The 27,806-nt window shown below is 40.4% G+C and overlaps 2 protein-coding genes across 2 annotated transcripts; one reads left to right on the plus strand and one right to left on the minus strand.

Moving 5' to 3' along the window:
• On the minus strand, window positions 1-5,948 carry LOC119728879 (protein FAM166C A-like). The gene is made up of 4 exons (XM_038201311.1): window positions 5,784-5,948; window positions 5,103-5,376; window positions 4,031-4,143; window positions 1-894 (listed from the first exon to the last, which is right to left on the minus strand). The coding sequence occupies exons 1-4, from the start codon at window positions 5,852-5,854 to the stop codon at window positions 741-743; spliced, it is 612 nt and encodes a 203-aa protein (XP_038057239.1). The 5' UTR covers window positions 5,855-5,948; the 3' UTR covers window positions 1-740.
• A 275-nt stretch (window positions 5,949-6,223) lies between these two features.
• On the plus strand, window positions 6,224-24,743 carry LOC119728878 (radial spoke head 10 homolog B-like). The gene is given in 19 exon segments (XM_038201310.1): window positions 6,224-6,466; window positions 6,469-6,508; window positions 7,471-7,546; window positions 7,995-8,063; window positions 8,567-8,740; window positions 9,740-9,946; window positions 10,951-11,127; window positions 11,699-11,846; window positions 12,971-13,095; window positions 14,257-14,443; window positions 15,556-15,667; window positions 16,739-16,916; window positions 17,589-17,750; window positions 18,911-19,075; window positions 20,206-20,364; window positions 20,921-21,011; window positions 21,491-21,622; window positions 22,818-22,969; window positions 24,354-24,743. Coding segments are annotated over 19 exon segments (2,733 nt in total). The 5' UTR covers window positions 6,224-6,288; the 3' UTR covers window positions 24,555-24,743.
• The last annotated feature ends 3,063 nt before the right edge of the window (window positions 24,744-27,806 follow it).

A 27,806-nucleotide genomic window follows, 5' to 3' on the forward strand; every position in this document is an offset into this window, starting at 1 on the left:
TGCAGGCTTCATTCAACTTTATTCCATATCAATTTGAATTACAAACACTCTTAGTTAAGATATCCTGAAATAAATCCCCAATAAAATACGCAAACAATCCCATAAATCAATTAAATCACACTCTTATTGTTTAAAACCTGTACAGAAAAGAATATCAAGAATTAATTCTTATATGATAATGGTTTAACACCGTTAACCACAAATTCTAATTTCAGTTTGTGAGAACCCCAATGCGATTATCAACAATGCGAAATTGCTTAGGTTTGAAAAAACAGATATCTAGGTTTTAAATTATTTTGCATATTGCTCCAAAAAACAATTTACCTTTTCATAAATCTCCAAAATCAAGTTCCCTGCATAAAATCTGAAGTATTGCGGATAAAATCATCACCAGATACATTGTAAATATTGCATGTACATTTTGTACATGTACAAAATGTATCTGTACTGTAGAAAAAAGTACAATGTACACATATGAACAATTTCTTCAGTTCTCATGGGATTTCATCATAATTTTCAGTTGAATCATTAAACATTTACAATCAAATTAATGTTACATGTGTACATTTTTGTACATTTAGATGTACATGTACTTGTGCCATCCCGAATATTACTTCAATTTCTATGGAGGCCATGATGCATTGTGGGAATACTTTCCACCCGTGTCAAACCGTGTTCCCCCCCCCCCCAAAAAAAGATTAAACATGTACTAAATTTAAAAGGGAAAGAAATAACACAAATTATCTGGACTCAAAGACGACATCTCTCATGGCGCGGTCTCGAACAGTTGAAGTCCGGCTGTTGGTGGAGGTTGTCTTGGGTGCTCTCATGACCGGTTTGTTCAGCATCTTCTTCAGTCTGGCCTCGGACTCGATATTCACATCTTCCTCAGCTCTGTCAAAGAAAAGCAAGAAACAACTATTGGTTTTGATAACTACACTAAGGATTAATCATATTAAGATTTTGTGTGCAAGGCACTGAATTGCCAGAAACTCCTGGAATTTGCCAAACTTCGGCTTTGTCTCCAGTTTCAGCTTCATGGTACTGCTTAACACAGAAATTTGCCAAACATGGAAAATACACAGCAAAATTAGGTAACCAGCCAGTTTTGTTAGTTGTGCATTGGGTGAGGTTGGTACTTGGCCGATTTTATGGCAGCACCATAAAATTTGGTTCAGCTCTGTAAAGGTTTTCTCTTCTATGCTTCGAGAACATGTAGCCAAAGCGTAGATTGTTCTATTTGCTTTGGGTTATGAAAGATTGAACTAGAGATTAAGCTGAAGCTGGAGTAAAGCCAAGGTTTTTGTAAACCTCAACAAACAAAGTCCTCCCAAACTTGTGCAGTTTGATGTCATACACCTGCCCCTTCAGAGATAAATTTGTTTAATAATTAATTAGATTGGTGTATCTATTCAACAAGGTGCAGAGTTTTAGTTTCCCTTTGTGTGAAGCCCTCGAAACCACCACCTCCCATGAATATTCACCAGTGTGTCCCCTGAAAATTAGAAATGTGAAAGTTGCAGAAATTGATTGAAGTAGGCCTACACTGAAAATTAAAAATCAAATATGGAAAGAAAAAATATTAAAGGTGTGTTTCAGTTGGTGACCCAACCCTCATAATTACTATACCATTCACCAATTTAGTTCATGAGACAAAAATGCACTTTATGGTGTTGAGACAATAAGAATATGCACCAAGTTTTTAATGCAATCTTCTCTTCAGCAGAATGGGTGTCAGTGATTTTATCCCAAATGATCTTTGACCTTGACTACTTTGTCATGATACAGAACTGGCTTAACTTCTTTGCAGTTCCGAGTACATTGTACCCTGCTGTTCCATTCAGTAAAGTCAAAAGTGTCAAAGCAGGTTGAAAACTTGTGTTCCTTCCAAAATGCATTGATGTCTCACAAATATCCCTTCTGAAATTTAAAACTGTTTAAATTTCAAGGAATGCTGTAAAAAGAAAGAAAAAATCACTTACTCTTGCGGTTAGGGAGGCGTTAATACAGACCAAACCAACTTTGGGCAGCCACTGCAAACATCAAAATCTCTTTAGAAGTTAAGGTGCGTGAAGTGCAAATTATTGCTTCCATAGGAGTGAAGAAGAAAAGGGTGCATACCAGCATTGAAAGTTTAATGAAAGATGTAATTTTATAAACGAGAGGCAAACTTGGAGAAAGACTTCTTAATTTCATTTAATATTTCTTATGAATTAAAGATTCAATCCAATTTAAGGTAAAGCTACATACAATGACATGTACATGTATATATGTTTGTACATGTTCATGACTTCATTACTTTCAGTAATGAATTAATAATCAATACAATACGCACAAACGGTAAATAAAAAATACAAGTATTGGTAAAAAACTATGCTACTTGTACTCTAACTTTTAGGTACAATTACGGTTATCTTTTATATGTAAGAAATATAAACTGTCTTTACTGTTATCTTAGGTATGTAAGAAATAAAACTGTCTGTACAATTATCTTACGTATGTAAGAAATTAAATTCCTTGGGGTTAAGCAGAGGACAGTAGTGCACAAAATAAAAGATTAAATCAGGTTTTGGCTGTGCTGTAGTTCCTTTGAAAAGATTCTAAATACATTGTGTAGCATTTCTAAACAGTTGATGGAAATGTTAAGAGCTGGATATGTTTTACTTTTGTGATACGATAAAAAAAAATTGAGTTTAATAATTGGTTAGGGAAAAAAATAATCAACGGGTCTGGATTTTTTTTTATTGAGTTTTTATGACCTACTATCACTGTTTAATCTCCTGTCATTGTCTAATGCATTACTTGAATATCTGATTTTCCTTTTGATCTGTGTAATTCAGAGGCCTGAAATTGTTTGGATTCATGGAATGATCACGTTTTGATCTCACTAAAAGCAAGTAGTCTACTGTATTAAACAAAGATATAAATTTACAAAAACTATTTCAACTATGGCAATCATGCACGATACTATAAATACATGTAATTTGAATACTTTTCAATATATTCATTTAACATACAATTGTCAAAACTATGCAGCAAATACGATGGTTCACTGTCATACAGGGATTAACATAATATCAAGATATACAATAAGCAGTTTTATGCAACACTTGAATATATTGCCGTCATCTGATTGGTGGGTTGTTGATCATGTGTCAACTGTCATTGAATTATTTGTCCCAACGCACAGCGCGGCCACACTGCAAAAATAGAAGTTCCATTCCACGGTAAATAGAACTTCTATTGCAGCTCCAATGGCTCTGATGTTAAACATTCATAGTACCAGTTTACAAGCTCACAAGTTACCAATCAGATGACAAGGTTTTATTCAGGTGTTTTATAAAACAAATAATGAATGTTTCACATTCATGCAATAGAAAGAACACTTATAGTGACAGATGGAGTGTTCCATTTCACATTAGATCTGTCAACCTCATGAAATTATTCTTACCATTGCACTCATAAACCGTCATTATTTGTATAATATTTCAAGATTCATATCTTCTCTGCAGATACACACTCATTAGTGCAAACTTTGTACAAATGTACATGTACTGTACAAACGTACATGTGTCTTCTCCTGTCGATGCATCCCACCCAGTCATAAACTTTCCTGAACATCGGCAATTTGGAAATCAAACCATGCAATTCCAAACCATATTACTCTCGCAAGGAAAACTGTGCGAAAACACCAGCACCCACAACAATCTTTCCAAACATTGTAGCAGGTCTGTTTCTATCACATGTAGTTTGTTGCCGACAAAAACTGTTAATAAGGTACTTAAATCACACCATTGGTTGCTGGTTTTGCAAGGTAGTGCTACCCGACACCACGCTTTGTGTCTTGGGTTAGAATCCAACAGAGGTCCACAAAGCCCAAACCAATCAAGAGAACGCAATTGTTAGGCAGTGCTAGTCCATACCACGCTATGTGTCTTGGGTTAGAATCCAAGCAAGATCCACAGAAGTCAAACCAACCAAGAGAACACAATCAAGCAGATTTCCAGGATGCAATCGGTAGTCTACTTACGATTTGACATCTTGCCTGTACATGTCCTCTGCACTCTTTGGGATCAAGAACTCGTTGACGCGTTGCACCGTGCCCGTCCTGTCTTTGTAATGCTGGCGGTGCTCCTGGGCAAGCTAGATTGAGAAACAAGAAGGTAATTTTATAAGCACACAATTAAGTGTACATGCACAGTAGGTATATATTAACTGCCAATGCTTTTGTTAAAATGAAGCTGGCAACAGCTGAATGAAAGAAGTTACTAAAGAAAAATTAGTTGTAAAGTTGCATCTTCTATCAACGAAAAGCAACATTATTAACCCTAACCTCCCCAACTCCATCAAAATCCATCCCCCATTTAGGTGGATTTTTGGGGACATGGTCCTGCAGACCTGGTTTGTCTAAATATTGATGGAAAATGATGGACTTGGTCCTGGAGGCCTGCAAAGCATGCATTAGAAGCAGTGTGACTGATGGATTTTGGCGGACTTGGTCCAGTACTGGGTACTTGGTAAAAGACAGTAGGGAGTTAATTATATTTTGAATAAAGTCATACACGTATACATTGTACGTTGTATTTTTTTGACATGCATGTTTTGCCAAATCAGTTCAAAACATTATTATAAATATAAGCAAAATTTTAGTAGTAGTCAAGTATATCACAAGTCAATCACAAGTATTGGTGAAAACCAGTATTTTGAATTTTAATTTCTGGTACTGAAACCAAGGATTCCCCGAAAGCGCCACAGGCACTTTAGCTTGCAAGCCAGAAGAAACCTGTAGAGAGAAGACAGACAATGAGGAGACAATGAGAAGAACATTTTGGGGAAACTCAAGGAATCAGGAAGGGGCTGAAAACCCAATCCACATATTGGCCCATGCGGGATTTGAACCCGGGTCACAGCGGTTGAATGCGAGGAAAGCACCGCTACAACCCGAGTACTAAAGAGGGGACGGACATTTACAATGGAATGCCTTGTTATAGGTCTCATGCACAGAATAGCATGTGACTTGACTTCAGACTGAAGGACTTGTAATGGACTCGTGAGTACTTGACTACATTTCTGCAGTACATGTACATATCTCAGGCTTTTACTTTGTCAAATTTGTTGATCTCTTCTTTGCGGTCGTAATTCACATTGGTCAATTCATATTTCGGTGCTGTCCGCCACTGTTCACGTGTCCGGTCCCTAGCGTGGATGACTAGGTCGGGATTGTGGGTGTAGACTGTCGGGAATTGGCCGCCTTTGGCGTAGTTACTCTTGCTCTGGTTCAGTGTTTCCGAGCGGTAGTCCTGGAAATACTTGGCGGTAGCATTGCCGTATGTTTCGCCATAGTCAAACTTTGTTGTTGGACAATGCCCTTTGTACCTGTCATAAAATAAAAATAACTAATGATATCAATAAATACAATGAAAATGTTATTTGGGCTTACATGCACTTAAGAAAAATGAGCATATCATATGAAAACGACTCAGCCTCATATTCCTAAAGAAACGACTAACTTAAATTTAGGCCTAAATTATTTGGAAAAATACGGTGCTAAGTCAGTAAGTGTGAGGGGAAGTCTTAAAATTTTAAAACTGAATTGCGACCAGGTAGTGGTAGTAAAACTTTGCTGTGAGAAATTAATAAGGACCCCTTTTCAATGGAAATTTATTTTAAGGAGAAATTTGTTGGCCACAGACTACAGTCAAATCGCCACACTTTGTTTTGCATTATTTTGACCAAATTTTTCTGCACTATACAGGGATTTTTTACTTGAAATTTTTACTTACCCTGGCATCATTCGAGGCGGAACATACGTCGCCTGGTGCGTAGTCTGAAGTGTGCCTGCACTTCTCGACATTTTTAGACAGAAATATTGCAGTAATATTTGACGAAAGTGATTTTAAGTGAGTATGGCGAAGACGTGCTGTCTGTCTGTTCTCTCGCAACCGAATGCGGAAGTGAAGTGTTTATCCTGTGCACATGGTGTTGTTTTCACCGCATCACAAGACAACCCACTATTTATATCAGTCCGCTCTTCGGTGGAGTTTGCATAAAAACATTAAGATTATAGCTAATTATATTTAAAATGACTTTCTGATATCCTTTTTAAACAGAATATGGCTCTTTAATGACGAAAAACTGACTCAGTTTTGTTTGTTTGGAATTATTTTAATTGCGTATGATTCTGGGTGTAATTAGTCATAGCAACGGCAAGTTGCTAATGAAAACGTTCAACTGCTGACGTTGAGGGCGCTGTTAGGTCTATGGCCGATCGTCTGCACTGGGTCGAAAATGGCTTCCAAAGGGAAGGGCAAAGCGAAAAATGCTAAAAAGGACAAAATTGTGGAAGAATTACCACCAGCACCAGAGGAGAAGAAAGAAGACGAATCAGAAGAGAAGCAGGACGATGTCGGAACGGAGGAAGGGACAGCAGAGGAGCAAGAACCGCCTAAAGAACCAACACCTCCCCCGAATATGACGAACCAACTCTGGCGGAATTGATCGTTGAAAGGTGTGTGCCGGCACGAGACTCTTGACATGCTTGACGTAGCAGTTGGCAGTAGGCCTAGTGATCGTGGGGCATTCAATATATCGAGCAACCTGTTCTTTTCATTGTAGAAAGGGCTTTTATTTTAGTGTATGTTAGTATGTAAACACCGTCAATCGTGGACCTAGGACAAACGATTGACTGAACGTCCAGTATTGAAATGTGTGTACAAAACCAAATGAGAGCTGTTGCTAAACAGTTAAGGAATGAGGATTAGGGACAATGGGGGGGGGGGGGGGGGGGGGGGGTCCATGATTGCCGGTGTTTACAAAGATGCTTTTGTTTATGGTGTGAATCGAGGACAAACACGTGCAACATCTTCGATGAATTGAGGACAGGAACCAAATTGAGGACTCGGTTAGAAAACGTGTACAGAACCAATGTCATGAGTTGTTGCAAAATAGTGAGAGTATAATTTATAAACAAAGGAAAAGGGAAGAGGAACAATTAAAAATCATTGTGTGTTAGTTTGTTTCTGCATTCAATAGAGGACGTTGAACAATAGAGGATAATACTAGGGTCCCCAATTCCCGAAGGTCCCCCGATCGTGTACAAATTTATATGGGAGATCTTCCTATAGTATAAAGTTAAAGTACAAACAAAAAAGGGACAATAGGGGATCCCCGACTGCAGGCAAATTGGAAGCCCCACTAGTGTGGCTCGGGTATTACAGCGCAGCAATATCCTAGCTAGCCCAGGTTGGACGACGTCTTCATTGCGTAACGACTAATGTAGTGCGGTAAGGCAGTCCACTTGGGCTATATTAATTATTTTATTATGAACACGGAATGAGTAGCCTACACTACATATAATTTATGATTTTTTTCATTGTCTTGTCAAGCCTAGTTATAAAAACAGTTTTAACAAAGAAGAAAAAAAACCTAGATATTTCACATTGATAAACAAGTTTTGTGTCTTTGTCATAGTTTTGAAGGTGAAAAGGTTCGAGGTTTGTTTGATGGTGAAGGAACAGCTTACTTCAGTGGCGGCCATGTATATCAGGTAGGCCTGCATCCAATGTTAATAATTGTTACCAGGTAAAAAAAGTGTACATTAGGGCCCCTTCATCATAAGTTCCTTTTATCGCTCCAAACTGACTTCTGCAACCTCAAACAGTCTTCCTTTTCCTTATTTTTCAAGATTAGCAATAGAAGTTTGGCCAATACTCTGACTTTCTTACCCACCTTCTCAAGCAGATACTTCGTGAATCAAAATAGTTTGGTGCATTCACTATGCCCCGTGCCTTAGCTGGCACTTGCGTTATCTTTTTGTGTTGTCATCAGTTGTCATTTTAACCCGTAATTTCCCTCCGAATTGAAAACACTGCCCTCTATCCACAAAATTTCTGTTGCTTTTTAATACCACCAGCTTTTTTGGTGAGCTGTTCTCGGCACAATTAATACAGATTCGATTTGTAAGCAATAACTTGATTGGATTTTTGAACTTTCAGGGGCAGTTTTCGCAGGGTTTGATGCATGGCAAAGGAGTGTACACGTGGAGCGATGGCGTTAGATACGAGGTGAGATATGATAGAAAAACACATTAAGAACTCCATAAGACAGTGAGAAACTGAGAATTTCCTCCTCGTCTTTGTGGTAAAAACTAGAGAAATGTACCTTGTGACGTTCATTCTGAGTTTATGTTAATATGGCACTGATGGTGTAAACCGATTACAGTTCCCCATTTTTGGTGACTGTACTACTACTAGTACATTTCATGACCACTTGAACATTTGCATACATTTGCATATAACATTTGTTGTTTATTAATATGCATTCTTCAAAGCTCTGAACACGCCCCTTAAGGAAAATGCACTCGCCTTAAGGGGCGTGTCAGAGCTTTGAAGAATGCATATGCAATGACTGCTCAAGAATGGAAGCTTCCCAGTATTAATGTCTACCAATGATTTCACTGTACTACTACCAGTACATTTCATGACCGCTTGAACATTTGCATACATTTGCATATAACATTTGCATATAACATTTGCATATAACATTTGCATTTGTTGTTTATTCATAGGGCGATTTCAATATGAATGAAATCACAGGCAAAGGGCTGTACACCTGGCCGGACAAGAGCACCTACGAAGGAGAAGTCTTGAAAGGCCGACGACACGGACAAGGAATGTTTAGGTGCACGTCAACACCATCGTCGTATACCGGCCAATGGAACAACGGCAAAAGACATGGAACTGTACGTTTGTCGATGAGAAAGTTTTAGTCAGTTCATGTGCTTGGGCAATCTTTACACTAACCCTTCTAAATGTCTCCAAATGGGTCATTCTATAAATTTGGGGACTTATTGGGGTCTACTTTTTCCCTGTCCCTGTTACATCTGACATCTATGATTTGACAATTCTCATGAAATCCTTCATGCAGTCATCCTACAAGAGTGATTATGAATAGCAAACTACCTGCCCAACAAGTAAAAAAAAAATCCTTTGAAGTCATTCGAATGGTAAAATACAAAGTACCAAGGTAACAGGGACAGGAAAAATATCACACTTTGGAAGCTGAATTTATAAAATGACTCACATCCACTTGGTTTTGGAGGAATTTGCAGAAGTAGGGAAGTTAGGGCCCACTTTAGTTTACATTCGCTTGGGTTAATATCATAATCCTATTTGCTCTGTGCATGAACAAGAGAGGGCTTCTTTGACCACTTTCAAGAACCCTGTGCATGGGGGACACCGCGTGCGCGTACTGGTTCGTGCGCGTATAGCCAGGAGTACACACACAGCTTATTCTATTCTCGGTGTGCACAAAGCCATAGCATCTTTACGTGAGCGTCAGGCGTCATCGGCAATGCGTTCGAATGTCTCTCCCAGTGGTCTCCCCCAACTCTTCCTTTCTTACCATTGAGGAGGAACTCGTGCACGGAGCCCATTCAAGATCGTTCAGAATTCACATAGAGGTATTTTGAGGATTTTGCAGGATTGAAGAAGGTAGAACCTTTAGCCACCACTACTTAACATATGGCTTGGTCACCCTTGAAAGTATTATGTATTTGACTGGGTTAGGGTTAGAACCAATGGCTTCTTGCTTTTAATGCAGAGGTCTCAACAACGTACTTGAGTCGCCTGGCAGATTCAAATCAGTAGGAATGCAATTAATGACTTTTATTGGAAACTTTCATTCCTGAAGCTGAAATTCAATCCAAAGTCTTCATTTTTTCTCTCAAAATGTTCCGCAGGGTATCATCCGCTACGATCTAGACGGCTTGTCATTCTACGAAGGCGACTGGGTGACCGACATGCGACAGGGGTACGGCGTCCGGCGGTATCGCAGCGGTAATGTGTACGAGGGCGAATGGATGGCCAATAACCGCCACGGCCAGGGCATCATGAGATGGGTAGACTTGGACCAGTCCTACAACGGGCAGTGGGTCAACGGTGTGCAGGTAAAAAAAGCAGTGTTGTAGTCTAGTTCATCACAAGTCTAGTTTTTCAAAATGCACTGATCAAGTTAAACATGCGCCAGCCTAAAGTGGCTGCTAATTGGGATTTGCGTGCGCCTGCGCTTGTTGATAATTGATAAAATGGCTTATTAAATGAATATAAAGAACAAGTAGCGGTGGCTGATATTTAAAGGTATAGTCCATCATTTGTAATTTCTGCATTTTGTCTGTTTGAAACAACAAAAGTGCTCAAAATCTAAAGAAGGGTGCTGAACAACTAATCTGATGGAAGGTTCAGCTCAGCTTCAGCTGTATATTCCGAGAAAAACAACATTGTAGGATCTCAATTTCAAATCAAAAGTTGCTGAATCATGTTTTGAATTGGGCCTGAATTCATTGTCTGAGACACGTTCTCACTGAGACGATTGCAGCTACGCGATGTCGCGCACTGATCCGACGAATTAAAGCAACCACGCGCATGTGTGTCGTGCCAAAGCTTCGCCGAAAAAAACAAACTAACTATTAACGGAAATTTTGAGACGCACCGTTGGAAAGGCCTTCTTTCGTTGATTTTTTTCAAAATGACAGCTTGCCAGAAAGAATAATTTCACAGGGAGTTTAGTCCCCTTACTATCTTTCAACCAAGTATTGTTTTTCAACAATAATTGCGTCAGTTACTTTTTGGATAGCTGCAAATGATGGACTGTAGCTTTAAAGAAGAAATTTGACTTACTAGTCATCATGCAAGCCCTCAAATCTGTGCAATAATGACTTTCAACAAAAGTGTGGCATTTGACAGACAATAAAACCACACAACATATACAATTTCATCATCTCCTAGAGACTGCTCACATTTTTAGAATATTTGAATCGAAAATAAAAATGCAATTTGGATATTCGATTGATGATTGGATATTCGATTAATCGAATATCCAAATATTCAGCATATTCGGCACAGCCCTACTGTTCACATTATTTAGCCACGTCCAAATAATTCTTGTTTACAGAACGGCCACGGAGAGCACACCTGGTACCTGCGCAGGTTGCCCGGTTCCCAGTACCCGCTACGCAACCAGTACATCGGTGACTTCCATCAGGGCTTGAGGCATGGCTACGGGGTCTTCCTGTATGCAAACGGTGCCAAGTTTGAAGGGGAGTGGGTGGAGAACAAGAAATGCGGACGGGTGCGTAATGCACAGCCTATACTACTAACAGTGCTGTAGTTCAGTATTAACTTGCGATGGATTACAAGTATATCACAAGTCTGATCACAAGGAAGAGGGATGATCAATAACAAAGGAGTTGAAATTAGTTCATGAGTTGAAATTGGCGTCAAATTTTTACGAATAGTGTCATTGGGGTATGCTATATCTGATTCAAACCAGCCAGCCGACCCCCGCAAGCTCGGTGGTCGAGTGGTAAGACATCTGTGCTAGTAAACACTGAGCAGGAGTCATGGGTTCGAGTCCCAACCGAGTTATTTAAAAAAAAAAATGACGCAAATTCCATCTTGTGAAGAGTTTGCTAAACACAGAAAATGTTTAATGTGTAAAAACAGCCAAACAGTCAATGCAATGCATAGCTTTTGGCTGGCTCTCAACTAACTTTTTGTCCCAAGCACATACATTTGCTGAACACCATTTTGCAGTTGTATGAAACTGAGCCAAGACTATTGGCCAAAACTAAACCAGTCTGGTTCATTACAAATTCCAGATTTGCCTGTCGCTGATCCCTTGATTTGTCCTTGTTGTTTAGGGGTTGTTTACGTTCAAGAACGGTCGTATTTTCGAGGGAGTTTTCGTGGACGACAGAATGGCAGAGTACCCAGCCTTTAGCATGGACGGCAACAACACGCCTGACATCAGCAACATCAGAACGAGGACACCGGATCCGTCTGGCCCAGGTCATTGGATAATTCAAATTAATAATAATAAATAGTAATACAGCGCACGTATCTACCAACAATTAGGTACTCAAGGCGCCAGTAATTATGTCTATTTTTACAGACAGGTAAATGAAGTTTATGAGAAATATGAGACCTATTTTGTAGCACCATTATAAGGGTTTACAAGGTGCTGCAGCGCATATTGCAGCCACTGCCAGAAACACTGGGGCAAACCCCTTAGCGATAAGTGTTAATGGCTCCTTTAACGTGCATTACACAACACCCAGGATTTACGGCTTTAAGTCCCAAAGGAAGAAGCAATAATGGTAAAGTGCCTTGCTCTAGAGCACAAGCACCATGTTCCCCGTCAGGATTTGAACCCACGTACCACGGTACATGAGTTGAACACCACAACAATTGGACCACAGCATCCCACAAGAGGGTGTTTTCAAAATCATGACTTTGTCTTCGGCTTTAGAACGGCGGTCATAAGTACATTATGGCAAAGCGATAGAATTGTACCCTGATCTGATTTCTAGCAACATCTCCTAATGTGACCTACTGGTGGGCTTACACATTAAAGACTGTGCATAATAGACTGCAAACCATGCATGCACAATCGTGCTGTGGGTTGATGTTGGTCGTACCGGGCACAGTGACTCTGCAATATACGGCACAACATGAATTTCTGACTGTTTCGTTGGTTTTTTGGGGGTTTATTTCGGGTTTTTTCAAGATGGCTAAACTGACCCAACCCGATTGAGAATCGCATATGCAAAACCGAAACTGACCAGTTCCGACTGAAATGATGGAAAAACCGACCTGATTAGGTCAAGTCGGTTTCGGTTTTGGGTCGGGTTTGCACAACATTACCCTAAGTCAGTGGCCGAAAATCTGAGTCGAAATCCAGAAACGGAGTAAAGGATGCATAAAACCCTAGTTGTTATGTGATCCCTGGCTACATGGCATATACAGGTTTATGGCTTCTGAATAGCGTCACTTCAACAAGGATATTGACAAAATGGGGACCGCCAACATAGGGCTGGATAGCTCAGTTGGTAGAGCCATGAAACAGTGATCTGTATGTGGCAGGTTCAAAACCTGCTCCAGTCAATAACACTTTCTTATGTGTTGAAATGCAGGTTTGGGGGATATAACATCCCGCAGTGATGCCAGTCGCAACACTTTAGGCCCTAGCCTCACCCTGGAGTTGGACCACCTGCTGAACGACTTCAGTGAGAATGACAGAGAGGAAGAAATTAGACAGGTAATTGGCTAATCAGATCATGTGACCTTGTGGTCTAACTGAAACATAACCACTACAAATAAGAACGAGACAAACACAGCTGTTTCGGCTGTTTTTGGCCCCCCAAAAAAGTCTCCGGTTTCTGGTATGTGCGCGCGTCGCCGTAGCCATGCGCGTCGGCAAAATGAAAAAGTTGTTTTTTCAATGAAAGATGATGTCTCAAAACCGCCAAACTCACTGGTTTGACTGGAATCCTGCTGCTGCACAATTTGAACGTGTTTTTAGATTGGGTTATGGTCGAGAATAAGCTTTATGTGGCCTCTCTGGACTCCCATATATTTGCACTAAGTTTAGTCGGGCACCATTTGCAGTCATCAGCACACATTTGAAGCCAAAAAATCAGGTAAAAAAAAAAAAAAGCCGCGTCGCCGCACCACTTTTTGGGCAAGCTCCGTACCAGAAACCGGAGCCTTTTTTTTTTTGGCCTTTAAAGGGCTTTGTGGGAATTGTTTTGAGTCGTATCTTTCTTACTGTCTTCCGTGCATTGGCCGAATTTCCGGGCAGTCAATATACATACAAAGTTTCAAGTATGTACGTACAAAGTTTCAATTCAATTGGACCTGTAGTTCTGAAGAATTTGGAATTATGCACCTGTAACATGACGTCACATGGCCTTCGACGACGTTATCGTGACATCAGTACAATTTCTCCTATAACACATCCCTATCTATGTGCGTACAAAGTTTTGACCCAATTGGAAATACAGTTTTGGAGTATAGGCTTCGAAAAATGCACACGTAACGTGAAGTCACATGACACAATAATGTTGGGTTTAAATATAGCTCTAATGTCTCTATGCAATTTACAGTTAAATCCGTGTTCACCAAGCCACAAGATCACCTTTATCCAGAAGATCATGATAGTAGACTCTGCTTTCTGCCTCAGGGATACCCACTTGATACCCATCGAAAGCTTATAATTGCAGTAAAGTGTCTTGCCTAAGAACACAAGCACCATGCTAGTCGCTGTTGTGTTTCAAACCAACATATGATTTTATGCAGCAGTTTGAGATCAGTGCAATAAGTTTTCTACCCTCCTGGATGCAGAAATACAATTGTAGTCAAAGGTCTTGCCTCGGAACACAAGCACCCTGATACCGTATTTCTTTATTTCGTGTGATAGGTAATGTTTGTGGTTCTGCGTCACATCACGACCTTCAAGAAAGTCTACAATTTTTACGGCAGTCTTGGTCACGACGCGTCGCCTGATAACACATTCATCATGACCAGGCTGCAGTTTTGGCGATTCTTGAAAGACTGTCAGTTCCACTATAACGATCTAACGCTGACAGAGATGGATAGAATCCTAGGTGAGTAAAGCTTCTAAGTTAATTGGTAACCAAAGTTTCTTGCTTATAAAAACCTTGGCTGATTACATTGCACTGCTATGGGTAAGCATAAAAGCTGTGCTTACTATAGCATAAAATGGTGCTATTACCTTAACAAGTTCACGTCGGATGACGTATACACGCAAAGGTTTTGCGTATTGCAGTATTTGGAATGGATGATGGATAAACACACAACGAGCGAGGCCGGAAATATCTGTCAGCGACCCACGTGCACCGACCAAGGCCGGAAATATCAGGGTGTGCTACCTGCAGATGACAGTCTCAATCCATCTGGCATCGAGGTTTGTGAAAAACAATCCCGCGTCTGGGTCCGGTCAATGTCAAAATAACCCCAGCACGAACTGGTTAAGCACTATTTCGTGGCATGGATGTGCTAACGATTGTGCGCACATGGAGATTTTGATTGTTACCTCACTGAAAGCACATTTTCTTAGAGGTTAGCTTGCCTTTCGCTGTGGGTAATGCACACAGTCTCCGTGAAATGGGTGGCGGCGTTGTTAGCACAAAAAAAAATGCTTAGCGGTGCCATGAAATTGAATGTATAGCATCCACTGAGCTGAAACCTCAACAGATTAATTTTATGTACCCTACTTTAGATTTAAGCACATTTTTGTAGAGGTTAGCATGCCTTTTCTTGTGCATACTGCACAGTCTCCATGAAATGGGTGGCGGCTTTTGTTAGCAGAAAAAAACATGCTTAGCGGCGCCATGAAATTGAACGTATAGTCTCCACTGAGCTGAAACCTCAACAGATTTGGATCAATTTTGTTGCTTTAACCCTAACCGAACTCAACTCATCAAAGCCCAACAGCAGGTTTTGTTGAAATCTGTTAGGATGGGTACAGTACGCCTAAACTGATGGTCTTTTACGTTGGGTTTGGCATACCTCCAGAAACTAAGTCCAACAGTGTGTGTGTACGATTTTCCATGCGGGTGTTGGAATTTGCCAGGATGGGTACAGTTCCTAGTAAATTATGCTAGGGAGTTGGGGTTAAACAAAAACAAAAAATGGACAGAAAGCAAATGATCCTACATACCTTTAACATGACCTTGTGTTCTTTTTATTTGTGTAGCTCCCAATAAGACTGCCACAGACATCCACAATCCTCTGGACAAACTGCTCATGAGAGAGTTCCTGAACAATCTGATCACACTGTCCTACCAGATCTACCAGGAGGAATGCACGTAAGTCAATAAGAAAAACATAACTATTTTGATTTCACATTTAATTGGGTCAGTGTTTTTTAAACAATGTCTATATACAGGGTGACCCCCCCAAAAATGCAATCCTAACACATTTGCCTTTAAAAATAATGGGATCGGTGGATTTTTTAAAATGTTTTTGGTATCAGAGTAAAGCTGAGAGCTTTTTCTATCAAATTCTGAAAAAAATCAAGAAAATGGCACTTTGGGTTGCTGAGAAAATGCCAATTATGCAAAAGTAGTCATTTTTCATCCTGTTCACAAGTACTTCGAACAGTGAAACTTTTTACAGCAAGCCTACTGAGCGATTATCCTTCATTTGTGCAATTTCTTTAGTATTTTGACATATTTATGATGCTGAAAGGGTTTCAAATAGAACTTAAAAGGATGAGATACCTGTTCAGGTGGAAAACAAAAGGTATTTCCATCAAATTCATTTGCACTCTGTCATATTATGTGCCGTGTTGTTTGTAAGGATTAGGACATACACAAATAGGTACAGTGAAAATCCCTTACTGTGGTAATTCTTTTGTGTACAGGATGAAAAATTACTACTTTTACATTATTGGCATTATCTCAGCAACCCAAAGTGCTATTTTCATGATTTTTTCAGTATTTGAAAGAAAAAGCTCTCAGCTTTAATCTGATACCAAAAACATGAAAATCCACCAATCCTTTTTTTTTTAAAGGCAAATGTTTTAGGGTTGCATTTATTTGGGGTCACCCTGTACATCTTCAGTTTCAGCTCAGATTTTGTCTCAGTACTGACGGCTCCGTGCTTGAACAGCAGATTTTTTTATCACCTTCAGAAGCTCTCGTGGGGGGAACACACTGTGTGCGCGCACTAGTTCACGTGCGTACAGCGTGAAGGAGGCATAGCTTGTTATATTCTGAGTGTGCACAAAAACGTAGCATCTTTGCACGTGAGTGTCAGACGCCAGCACGGGCGTTAGAATATCTCTCCCAGTGGTCTCCCCCAACTCTCCATTTCTAATACCGTGGAGGGGGTACTTGTGCAGGTAGCCAATAATTATCTTCTTATTGTCTTTCAAGGAGTGAGAGCGGCACGGTGCTTTCATGGTGTCTGTCCAAAGCCATGACGGACAACATCGTGCCGGCAGCCTGCGACGTCCAGGGGACGTTCCTATACGAACCACGGAGAGCCGTCAATGCGCTGGGATACATGGACAAATGCTGGGAAATCTACTGTTCAGTCTCTTCTCCAAACAAGGTAAAAGTGAGGACATTGAAAAAGAAAGAAACAGATTTTGTAGTCCAAGTCCTCACAAGTCAATCACAACTCTTTGGATTTCAAGTCACAAAACTATTTATTCAAATGAAGTGTGAAAAAGATATTACTTTGTCAATAAAGAGTTTCGACAGGTTTAAAATTTGCGCCCTTATCATGTATTCGTATCAATTTCGCACATGGCTTCATCACTGTGTGCGTTCTCATACGTGATTCGGAACAGTGCTACAGAACCTACATGTGGAAGCCATTTTGCACCATTTTCTCACCATTTTACACCAAATTTGTGCCAAATTGACGCTTCTAATAACTTCTCATTCTTTTTATGGTGAATTTTGCAGGACGTGTAGCGGTTTTTAAAACATTATTATTATTTTATAACATTATTATTATTTTAAAACATCGCTGCACGATGTCAAACTGAATTTTAAAACAAACTGAATTTTGAATGCCCCATCACATTTACATACGTGTGATGCCATATGGATATGTGTACGAATACGTAACGTCTTGCCCGGATGCCGGAACTCTAATATTCATCCCCTTTTGCTTGTGGTTGGACTTGGAATGGACTAACTCTCAGACACAAAGTTGGACAGAATTACAGAAATGGGGGCCTGATTTCTCGTCATTCTGCAAATTATTCTTCCTTAGCACATACCTCACGAGCCAACCCTGAAGATGAGACAGTTCCTGTACATGCTGAAGGACTACCGACTCATCAACGACATCTTGACTCCCAAGAGAATCCTGGAAGTTTTGGCAGCCGACGACCCGGGGGCCTACGATGCTCATGAATGCAACCTGGAGCTGGAGGTAAAGGGTTCCTACAGTCATGGAAAAATCACAGATAAACATGGTCTGCTTAAGCACAAAATTTGCTTAAGCACAAAAAATCTTGCTTAAATTTTGCTCAAGCACAAAAAACTTTGCTTAATATTATCAGGCTACCGGCCAAAACGCCATGCGATGTACATTGCTTGTGACTCGTATTTAGCTGTTGTTTACTTAGCATAACAATCGCATGGAGCTTTGGTCGATAACCTGATTCTATCAAGCAAAGGTTTTTTTGTGTTTAAGCAAATTTTGTGCTTAAGCAGTTATATGAAATTGGAATTTAAAGCTGCCATGGAAAGTCATGAAAAATCATGGAATTTTGTTAGTTTACAAGGAGTCTTTGATAGTTGATATTCGGGTGGTTTTGGGCAGTACAGGGGGGTAACACGCAGAGCGGTTTCAGACGCTACAGCAACTAAAGGGCTTGTATGAGTACTAAATGCTTGGGGTTTCTGAGAGCTCATTAGAAAAAAAATAGTCGATTGGAACTCAAACCCAAAACCTCATACCCACTTGTATCTACCACTCGACCACTGCATTTGCTGGTCATTTGGTAGGTTCAGGTATAGTTCGAAAAATTTGGGTTTCTCAATACTGTGTATGAGAGTCCCAAAACTTAAGGTATTGAAAACATGCTAAACAAGAAAATAGACTGGCACCTAAAACAACCAGTCCAACACAGCTTCAGTACTGCATCAATCAACCATGCCAACAGAATTTAAGAAACATGTGGCATGAAGCGGGAACTAGTCTCAATTTACTACACATTTTTCCATAGTCAAGCCACCAGACTATTGACACTGAATGAAGAGGTCAGTCTTTTCAAATAGTTGGACCATGGTTGGACATGTACCAGTCTAGTATTTAGCCCCATTTTGAAATCACTTGACTTCCCTCTCATGTGCAAAATATTGAAGAAAAGTCTCCTTCAAAAATTGAATTGAGTCTGCAAACTTGGTTGGTGAAATACTGAGGACATTTTCTTTGCCCCAGTGGAATATTTGGAGAAATTTGCTGGCTAAACTGTGAGTAAAGTGGGCCTGATTTAGTTTTGCACGTTTCAGAGCACTCCAGAGCCCTGTCTGGTTCAGGTATAACACTGGGTACTACAATCACTGTCTTGTTTATGTGCATACTAGATGACTTTCTTGGAGTTCTTCGAGGCGCTGATAGGATGTGCCATGATCTACGTGACAGAGGACATTGTGAAGGACCCTTCCACTCCGAGACCTAGTACCGTCATATCCCATACTCATAGTAGCTTCAGCGCGACCACTGCTGCATCAGCTTCAAGGGCTAGCCAGGTATAAACAGAAAGAGATATTAGTTCACTTCCTGCATATTCATGAGCTAGCTTTGTTCCCTTGAGGGCTACCCATGTAAACAGCAGACATTGTAGTAATCTTCATGGTAGTATCCAGACCCTATTGAGCTTCAGTGCTAGCTAACCATGTTAACTGACATTGAATAGTTTTTGAAGTTTTGAAATCGGATAACCTCAAGTGGATATTTCATTTTTTTGAAGACAAGTAGTGTTTAAAGGCTCCAAGTAAATAACTTTATTTAGAAAATTGGATCCTTTATTACTTATCCATGTTACTAATTAAGGAAAGATTCCCATACATCTAGCCATCACTTGTCACCCTGTGCACAAACCGTACGAGACTGGTCTGAAAATTTCTAAATTTTCTAAGTAAATACTACAATATTTCCCCAGCTATTAACTTTGAATTTTTTAGGACATATTGTCACTCTCTGAAGGCTGATAGGTCCCTGAAGGGAAAAAAAATTAGTGATGGCCAGATATGGGAATGTTTCACACTTTTTGAAGACAATAAATGTTTATAGGCTCCAAGTAAATTACTTTATTTAGACAAATCAGAACCTTTATTACTAATCCGTATTACTAATTATCTACTTCTGAATGTAGGGGCAACTATTAGGGCTACGATTTATGTTAATTATTTCATACAGGAATTTGTTGTAAAAGTAAATGCAAGGCAAGCAAGTAATTTTGAGAACTTACAAAGGGCGGGGCTCAGTGATGGTCATATTGATTGGTGTAGCTAAAAGCACCATAACTCTACTCCCAACCCAGGGGGAGGGGGGATTTGACTGAGTTATCCTGCACTACAACCTACTGTCTTATTGCATCAAGTCTTTCCCTTGCCACACCCAGGCAAAACTTGCACAGCCCTCCACAGACAACCTAATCCTAGCACAGCACCCAGCAGACTGAAGCACACATGGCTAGTTCAAATTCCATGCATATGGGGCTAACAATAGAATTATGCAAATTTAAGCCTAGACTGATACACACTCGGCTCTGGGGGTGTGGTAGATGAGAGGGGCAGGGCTAAACCAAAAAATACAAGGCGGGGAGTAAGGCAATGATGAGGGGCTATTTTCAATGCATTATTCTTTTTCCTGACAGCCACTTGATGACAGTGAGGAGCAGGGTACCACCGGTCCCGGTTCCCCGCATCACACGGGAGTGACGTCTGAATCCATGTCGCCCGGGCCTAGGGTTGCCTCATCCACCGATGCAACCAATAAGGGATCGGGGTTGGAGCTATCTGCTGCAAAAGTTGAGGTTAATGAAAATACATGAATTATTCATAGAAACCTCAGCCAGTTGGACGTTTCTGATTGGTTGATAGCCTTGCGAGAGTTGTTAAACTTTTCAGTAATAAGCATGGCCCCTGAACCAGCGCAAATTTCTGCTCTCATCATTAGATAGCTTTTCATCCAAGAAATACACCAATGTGGATGGGTTTTTAAACTCAGTTAAACTTGTCATTAATAAACATGGCCCCTGAACCTGGACAACAAAGTACTATTTTTTCGTCTTTAATTTATTTTTCATGAAAAAATCCTCAATGTACATGGGTTTTGAAACTCGGGGGAAATGCAGATTATGATGAATTAATTTATGTCAGATGATTTCAGATATATAGTTTAGACTTTACGTCAAAACTGGTTCTGTCCATTGCAGGCAACCGGGTCCCTGTTTTTAAACCTCAAATTTATAACTGCAACATCATACTTTTATCGCCCAATTTAACTATTAATTACTACAATTTTGATGTTTGGAAACAAATCAATTATCAAACCATATCAAATGTTTTCGCTACTTGTACTTTTGACAGGTTCAAGGTTCTGTAGCGACTGGAAGTCAGCATACAGACGTTGGCCTAGACCCAAGTAACACCAACGTGGACCCAAAGGCATTAAAATCAGGTCAGACATCTCATCTCCTCAAAATCAACTCGAATTGGAAGTTAAGATCCAAGTTTGGGAACTCACTCAGAATCTGGTACGACTTCACGTTCGTTCCATTGAGTTGGGGTGATTGTGAATTTCACCAAAGTATTTTGCAGAGTATAGTGGTGAAATTCTCTAGAATTCGACAGACAGTTTGTGGACTTTTTACTGAAGCTTGCCTTCTGTCTTGCCTCTTGCGGACAAAGCCCAATAGACCATTATCATGTTGCGGCCATCTTGATTTGTTCCCCATTCAACTCAACGTAACCAAAGCGAGACTGGAAGGAAAAATATTCTGGTTCCTTTTTTGCACAAAAAACATTATTATTCAGTAATGTTATTGGATACAGGGAACATGACTGTAATGGTGGCAGCATGATAAAGGTATATGTGATAGATCGAGGTACATACCTCATATCTGTAGAACTTTTTATAATGTTTTTCTCAATCCGCAGATGCCTCAGGTTTGGCTGCGTCGTCCCACAGTGGTCCTGGAGCCCCCTCCATTGGAGGAGAGGAAACACAACAACCACACCTGCTCCAGTCCATGCTGTCCATGGGGGCTGAACAGAACGAAATGCCCGAAGGTAAGTTAGCTTGTATCAGTCAAAAAAGTGTCATTTTGTAATGACACACTTTTACAGACTTGTGATTGACTTGTGATGAAGTTGTTATTGACTTGTGAAGAACTTGTTATAGACTTGTGATTACTTTGTGATTGACTTGTGATGAAGCTTGTGATTGACTTGTGATGAAGTTTGTGATTGACTTGTGATGAAGCTTGTGATTGACTTGTGATGAAGCTTGTGATTGACTTGTGATGAAGTTTGTGATTGACTTGTGATGAAGCTTGTGATTGACTTGAGATGAAGTTTGTGATTGACTTGTGATGAAGTTGTGATTGACTTGTGAAGAACTTGTTATAGACTTGTGATAACTCGTGATGACTTGTGATTAATTTGTGATTGACTTGTGATTAATTTGTAATTGACTTGTGATGAAGTTGTGATTGACTTGTGAAGAACTTATGATGAACTCTTATGGACTTGTGATGAACATATGGTGAATGTCATTCTCTTGTGATGAACTTGTGATAGACATCATGTGGGGTGCTGTGGTCCAATGATTACGGTGTTCGACTCGATCGTGTGCCGTAGTATAAGGGTTCGAATCCTGTTGGGGACATGGTCCTTGTGCTCTTGAGCAAGGCCCTTTACCATTATTGCTTCGTCCTTCGGATGGGACGTAAAGCCGTAGGTCCCGTGTGTTGTGTTATGCACGCACATTAAAGAACCCAGTAACTTTTCCGCTAAGAGAAGGGGTTTGCCCCGGTGTTTATGGCAGTGGCTGCAATATGCTCCGGCTGCAAGTCTCCGGTTTCTGGTATGGAGCTTGCCCAAAAAGTGGTGCAGCGACGCGGCTTTTTTTTTTTTACCTGATTTTTTTGCTTCAAATGCCGGCTGACGACTGCAAATGGTGCCCAACTGAACTTAGTGCAAATATATGGGAGTCCAGAGAGGCCACATAAAGCTTATTCTCGACCATAACCCAATCTAAAAACACGTTAAAATTGTGCAGCAGCAGGATTCCAGTCAAACCAGTGAGTTTGGCGGTTTTGAGACATCATCTTTCATTGAAAAAAAATTTTTTTCATTTTGCTGACGCGCATGGCTACGGCGACGCGCGACTTTTGATGACTTGTGATGAACGTGATTCAACGCTGCCCCTAATAAACCAGACAACTGCCCATTACCTGAAGATGTTGAATACTCTGTCTCGCAGAGGAGCCAGAAGAAGACATGGACGAGGAGACGAGGCAGTTCAACTTCTGGACCCATCAGATTCACATCTTCTTCATTCGCAAACTCTTCCGAGCTCACGAGCACATGAACAAACTCGAGGAGACCAAGAAAATCCTGCAGACGGAGAAAGAGGTAACATGCAATTAATTCATTCATTCATTATTATTTTTTGTTTTCAAATGGGAAACCGACCAAAGGGAAACCGACCAAGTGCATTGTAATCATTTTTTAAAAAGTTGAACAAAGAAATTGACCGGGGCAGGGTTTGAACCGGCAACCTCCGGATTGCCTTTCCAGTGCTCTACCAACTGAGCTACCCCGCCCTATGTTGGGGGTTCCTTATTGTTGCTAGCATCATGACTTTGGGCGTGATCCCTGGCTACATGGCATAAACAGGTTTATGGTTTCTGACTAGCGGTCCTTGAACAAAGACATTGACAGAATGGGAAACCGTCAACATAGGGCTGGATAGCACAGTTGGTAGAGCAGCGGAACGGCAATCCGGAGGTTGCAGGTTCAAACTCTGCTCCAGTCTTTTGCAGTGAAAAGTCGCTTTAAGGGACATCGCGGGATCCAAAATTGTTCGTTATAGTGATCGTTCGGTATAGCGATTTCACACATTAGTAGCGCCCTCTTTTGACCTTTTCAATTGTGTAGTTGCATTTCCAACCACGCGCGGAGTCGCTAAACGTGTCCATTCATCTTTTCAATTCCATAGCAGAACTTCACCATGTTCGCCCTGGTAGTTACCAAAAGACGACTTTGAACATGTGCGACTATTGAATCATGTAATTACTAGTATTTGAGCTTACACGGGTTCCCTTGTTTTCCTTGGGGTTATTATAGCCATTTGTCACTCTTCTGTTGACATTTCCAACAACAATGTTCGGTTTGTTTTGTACACAAGGCAGATGTTCGGTATAGCCGAATGTTCGGTATAGCGGTGTTCGGTATAGCGACGTTCCACTGTATATTTTTCATAAAGTAGAGATTATATATTGACTGTTTTTGTAATTCAATTATTTTTCTCAAATGCTATATGTTCTGCTCTTGTTCCCGATGAGCTGCATGCTATTTGAATTTGCAACGGAATCTGCTCCTAGAAACTACCGGGAAACTTAAATCGACTCCTCCAAAAATTTGATTCCTCAAAACAGTGGACTCACGATTCCGAATTTGCATTTGGAATCAATACTATAGTTTCCGTGCACGAACACAAGATGGCGCTTCCTTACCTCTTTCGAAAAAACCTCCGTGGGCGGGACACACTGCGTGCCCGGTTCGCGTGTGTATGGTGCAAAGCTCGCACATGCACAAACCCGTGGGGTCTTTGTGCGAGCTTCCAGTGCCGACGGTTGAGCGTTCGTATGTCCCTCCGAGTGGTCTCCCCCAACTCGCCCTTTGTAACCATTGAGGGGTACTTGTGCACGGAGTCAAATTTCATGGAGTGCAGAAATTTGCTAAGCAATATTTTCTGCCCGACTAATCATTTTACCGTCGTCTTTGCGCTTTTCAGGCGGCCACTATCGAAGCCCAGCACCAGCGCGAGAAGAGGATCGCAGCCTATGAAGCCGCTCGCGAGGCCGAGCGGCTAGCTGAGGCGAAGGCTAAGGAGCTCGCCGCAGCAGCAGCAGCAGCTGCAGCCGAGTCTAAAGACGTGGATTTGGACAGTGGCAGCTCACAGGAAACCATACCATCACCTACCAAGGGGAGATAAACCTCTACAGGTGCCTATTGTACAGGTGTCCTTTAAGAAGGTGGTCATTTCAAGGGTGCCATTTCAAAGGTGTCAATTTAAAGGTGACCATTTCAAAGGTGATTATATATTAAGGTGACCATATAAAAAGGTGCCCATTTTAAAGGTGCTCATTTTTAAAGGTTACCATTTCATAGTTGCCCATTTTAAGGGTGATAATTTCAATGTTGACCAAATTCTTAGTGCCTTGGCCCATGTTATAGTTTTGTCCAGCGTTCAACCATAGCAGCAATGCTCTGACAAAATTCGAAGTCACCTTTTGGCAATAAATTAGGCCTGATAAGCACATTTTCAAACTGAATGTCCTTTTAATCGATACTATAGGTTTAACAAGAAACATACTGGAGTGGGTTATGAACCTACAAACTCCAGAATACCATACCGGTGCTCTACCAACTGAGCTATCCAGCCAGATATACATGTACACGTATATGATAAGATCTTTGTTAGCTTGTAAAACCCTATTGTAAATATTTAAACAAAACTTATTTTGTTCAGCGAAATAAAAATACGAAGCAGCCGCCTTTTAAAAACATGTCAAGATAAATGCCTCCATGATAAAAGCAATTTGTCACTATTACACCACATATTTTGGTGGCATGGGTGGCTTGTGCGTAAAGTGCTCACCTCTCACCAAGGTGACCACGGTTCGAATCCTGGCCGCGGATCGCATGTGAGTAGAGTTGTGCGTTGGTTCTCTCCTGTGCCACGAGGGTTTTTCTCCGGGCCCTCCGGTTTTCCTTCCTCCAGAAAAATCAAACACTTTTGATCTCAGGCTGTGCTCCGTGGTCATATATGGGTCGATGTGGCCGGAAGCCATAGACGCATTTACGTGCCAGCAGCCCGACCACGTTGTAGCTGCGTCCTTCGCAATTCAGCATACCAGCTGCGAGTAAGGATGATTAGCCTCCCAAACTTAAGATCCGTTCTTACACACGTGTTGACGTCATAGCAAGTATCCCTCCTGCCAATTTGGAAAAGTTGAATACATGTACATATTCATCTTAACTGTGATGAAACTTGCTGAACTGGCCTTTGAGGTTGATATGAGTCTTGTAAGTTTTTTTATCAAAAATGTTCATGGCTTTGGAGAAAACCACAAACGACAGTGTGGGTCCTTTTATGAAATATATGTGTATATAAAAATTTGTATTCATAAAAATCTAAGTCACAAAATGTAGTTATGCACTAGATGCAATCCGTCCATTCTTAATGAATCTTGGTAATTGTACATAAAGATTTCAGTGTTATAAGTAACACATTTTATAAGAGGAAAATAATAAAGATAAACATTTTGGAAATAAAATCCGGTATGCTGTCCATGCTTTGTACTCCCTGCAAAATTGACTTCCAGTATTTGAGCGCATTTGAGAGCATTATCAACATGTTGTGAAGCAATAAAATTGACAACAAAATACCACAATAATTTGTTTTGTCAAGGTTTTTGTTGGTGCTGTTATAACAAAGAATGATTCTAATGTGTTAAAAATGATACCCTTTCTTTAAAAATTCAGACTTGTGTTTCGAATTTTATACTTTCTGGACCCTAATCAACTAACTTTGGATGATTCAGGGAAAAGTTAAACAGAATTTTCATCACAATTTTTTTACAATATCTAGTTGAAACTGCGTTTTTTTGTAGATGTCAACCTGTTCCGCATATGTGATGCGATCAAGCTAAATGAGTCGTTTGTCAGGAACTTTCATTTGGAGATTCATGCCAACATAGGGCCACTTGATCACATCACTTCATCACATCTCTTGGTGTTTGGACGTCCATAATTTTTGAACTAAAGATGGTATCAGCATGTGGTTTTAATGGCAGTAATGCTGAGATTGTGCTCTTTTCAAATCTGTAAAAAAAAGAAAAGATTTACCAGGGTCGACAAACAACTCATTTAGCTTGATTGCATCACATACGTTTTGACAAAAAGACGCAAAAAGGAAAACTCAAATAAGGAAAAAAGTAGGACTCGAGTTTTATCAGTTCTCTTTCTTCTTTCGCTGATAATTTATTCTTATAAAAGGTTTATAACTCTTCTACAACCCAGCCAGTGGTGAGATGGCCTCGGTATTCGGTGGGTCCATTCTGGCTTCAAAGACAGAAAACAAAACAAAAATATTAAATAGCTCAAAACTGTACAACCATTCATTCAAAAAACTAAATAATTAAATAATAAAGTCAACAAGCTGCGGCCTAATGCAATACGAGTACAGATGAAAAGCTGGATATGGGAAAACGATCTCAATACAGAAAGGAATGGATACTGTTATTTAATTGTGTCAAGTCACGATTCGCAAGTGAAATGAGGCATTTCTGGGTTTCTATACTCGACTAAACCATTTTGTATGTTCAGTTGATTATTATTTTTTTTACAGAATTTACTTAAGAATGTTTATAGCCATTGCAAGAAAGCAGTGTTATAATGGACACGTGAAAATATCAACAGAAACCCCTTTTTCTAGAATAAGTAAAGCATTCTGTAGTCCAGTCCATACAAGTTATTGCTAATCGTCCCAACGGAAGTCACATGACAGGCTATTGGAATGAACCATCACAAAGGCATACTTCAACTTGTTAATGTTTATCACCCATGTGACTTGTGACTGACTTGTGATTGACTTGTGACTGACTTGCATTGACTTGTGACCTGACCAGTAATTACCTCGTGATTGACTTGACTTGCGATTGACTTGTGAATGACTTGCGATTGACTTGTGATTGACTTGTACTAACTTGCGACTGACCTGTGACTGACTTGTGACTGACTTGTAACTGACTTGTGATTGACTTGCGACTGACTTGCGACTGACTTGCGATTGACTTGTGATTGACTTGTGAATGACTTGTGATTGACTTGTGACTGACTTGCGACTGACCTGTGCTGACTTGCAACTGACTTGCGATTGACTTGTGACCTGACCAGTAATTACCTTGTGATTGACTTGCGACTGACTTGTGATTGACTTGTGATTGACTTGCGACTGACTTGCGACTGACTTGTGATAGACTTGACCACAACTCTGCAGTAATCTTGATGTCTGCTGATACAAATTCTTATTCTCTACAAAATCTTTCAACCCAAAAAGATTGTATACTGGATGGGATCTCGTTAGATTTAGACCAACGAAAGCTTAAAAAAAAAGAAGGCTTGTTTCACAATAACAGATAGGCCTAAATTGGGAGATAAATTTCTTCATCCAGTGTTACAT

This window comes from Patiria miniata, unplaced genomic scaffold (assembly GCF_015706575.1).
Source record: "Patiria miniata isolate m_02_andy unplaced genomic scaffold, ASM1570657v1 HiC_scaffold_20, whole genome shotgun sequence".
Lineage (NCBI taxonomy): Eukaryota > Metazoa > Echinodermata > Asteroidea > Valvatida > Asterinidae > Patiria > Patiria miniata.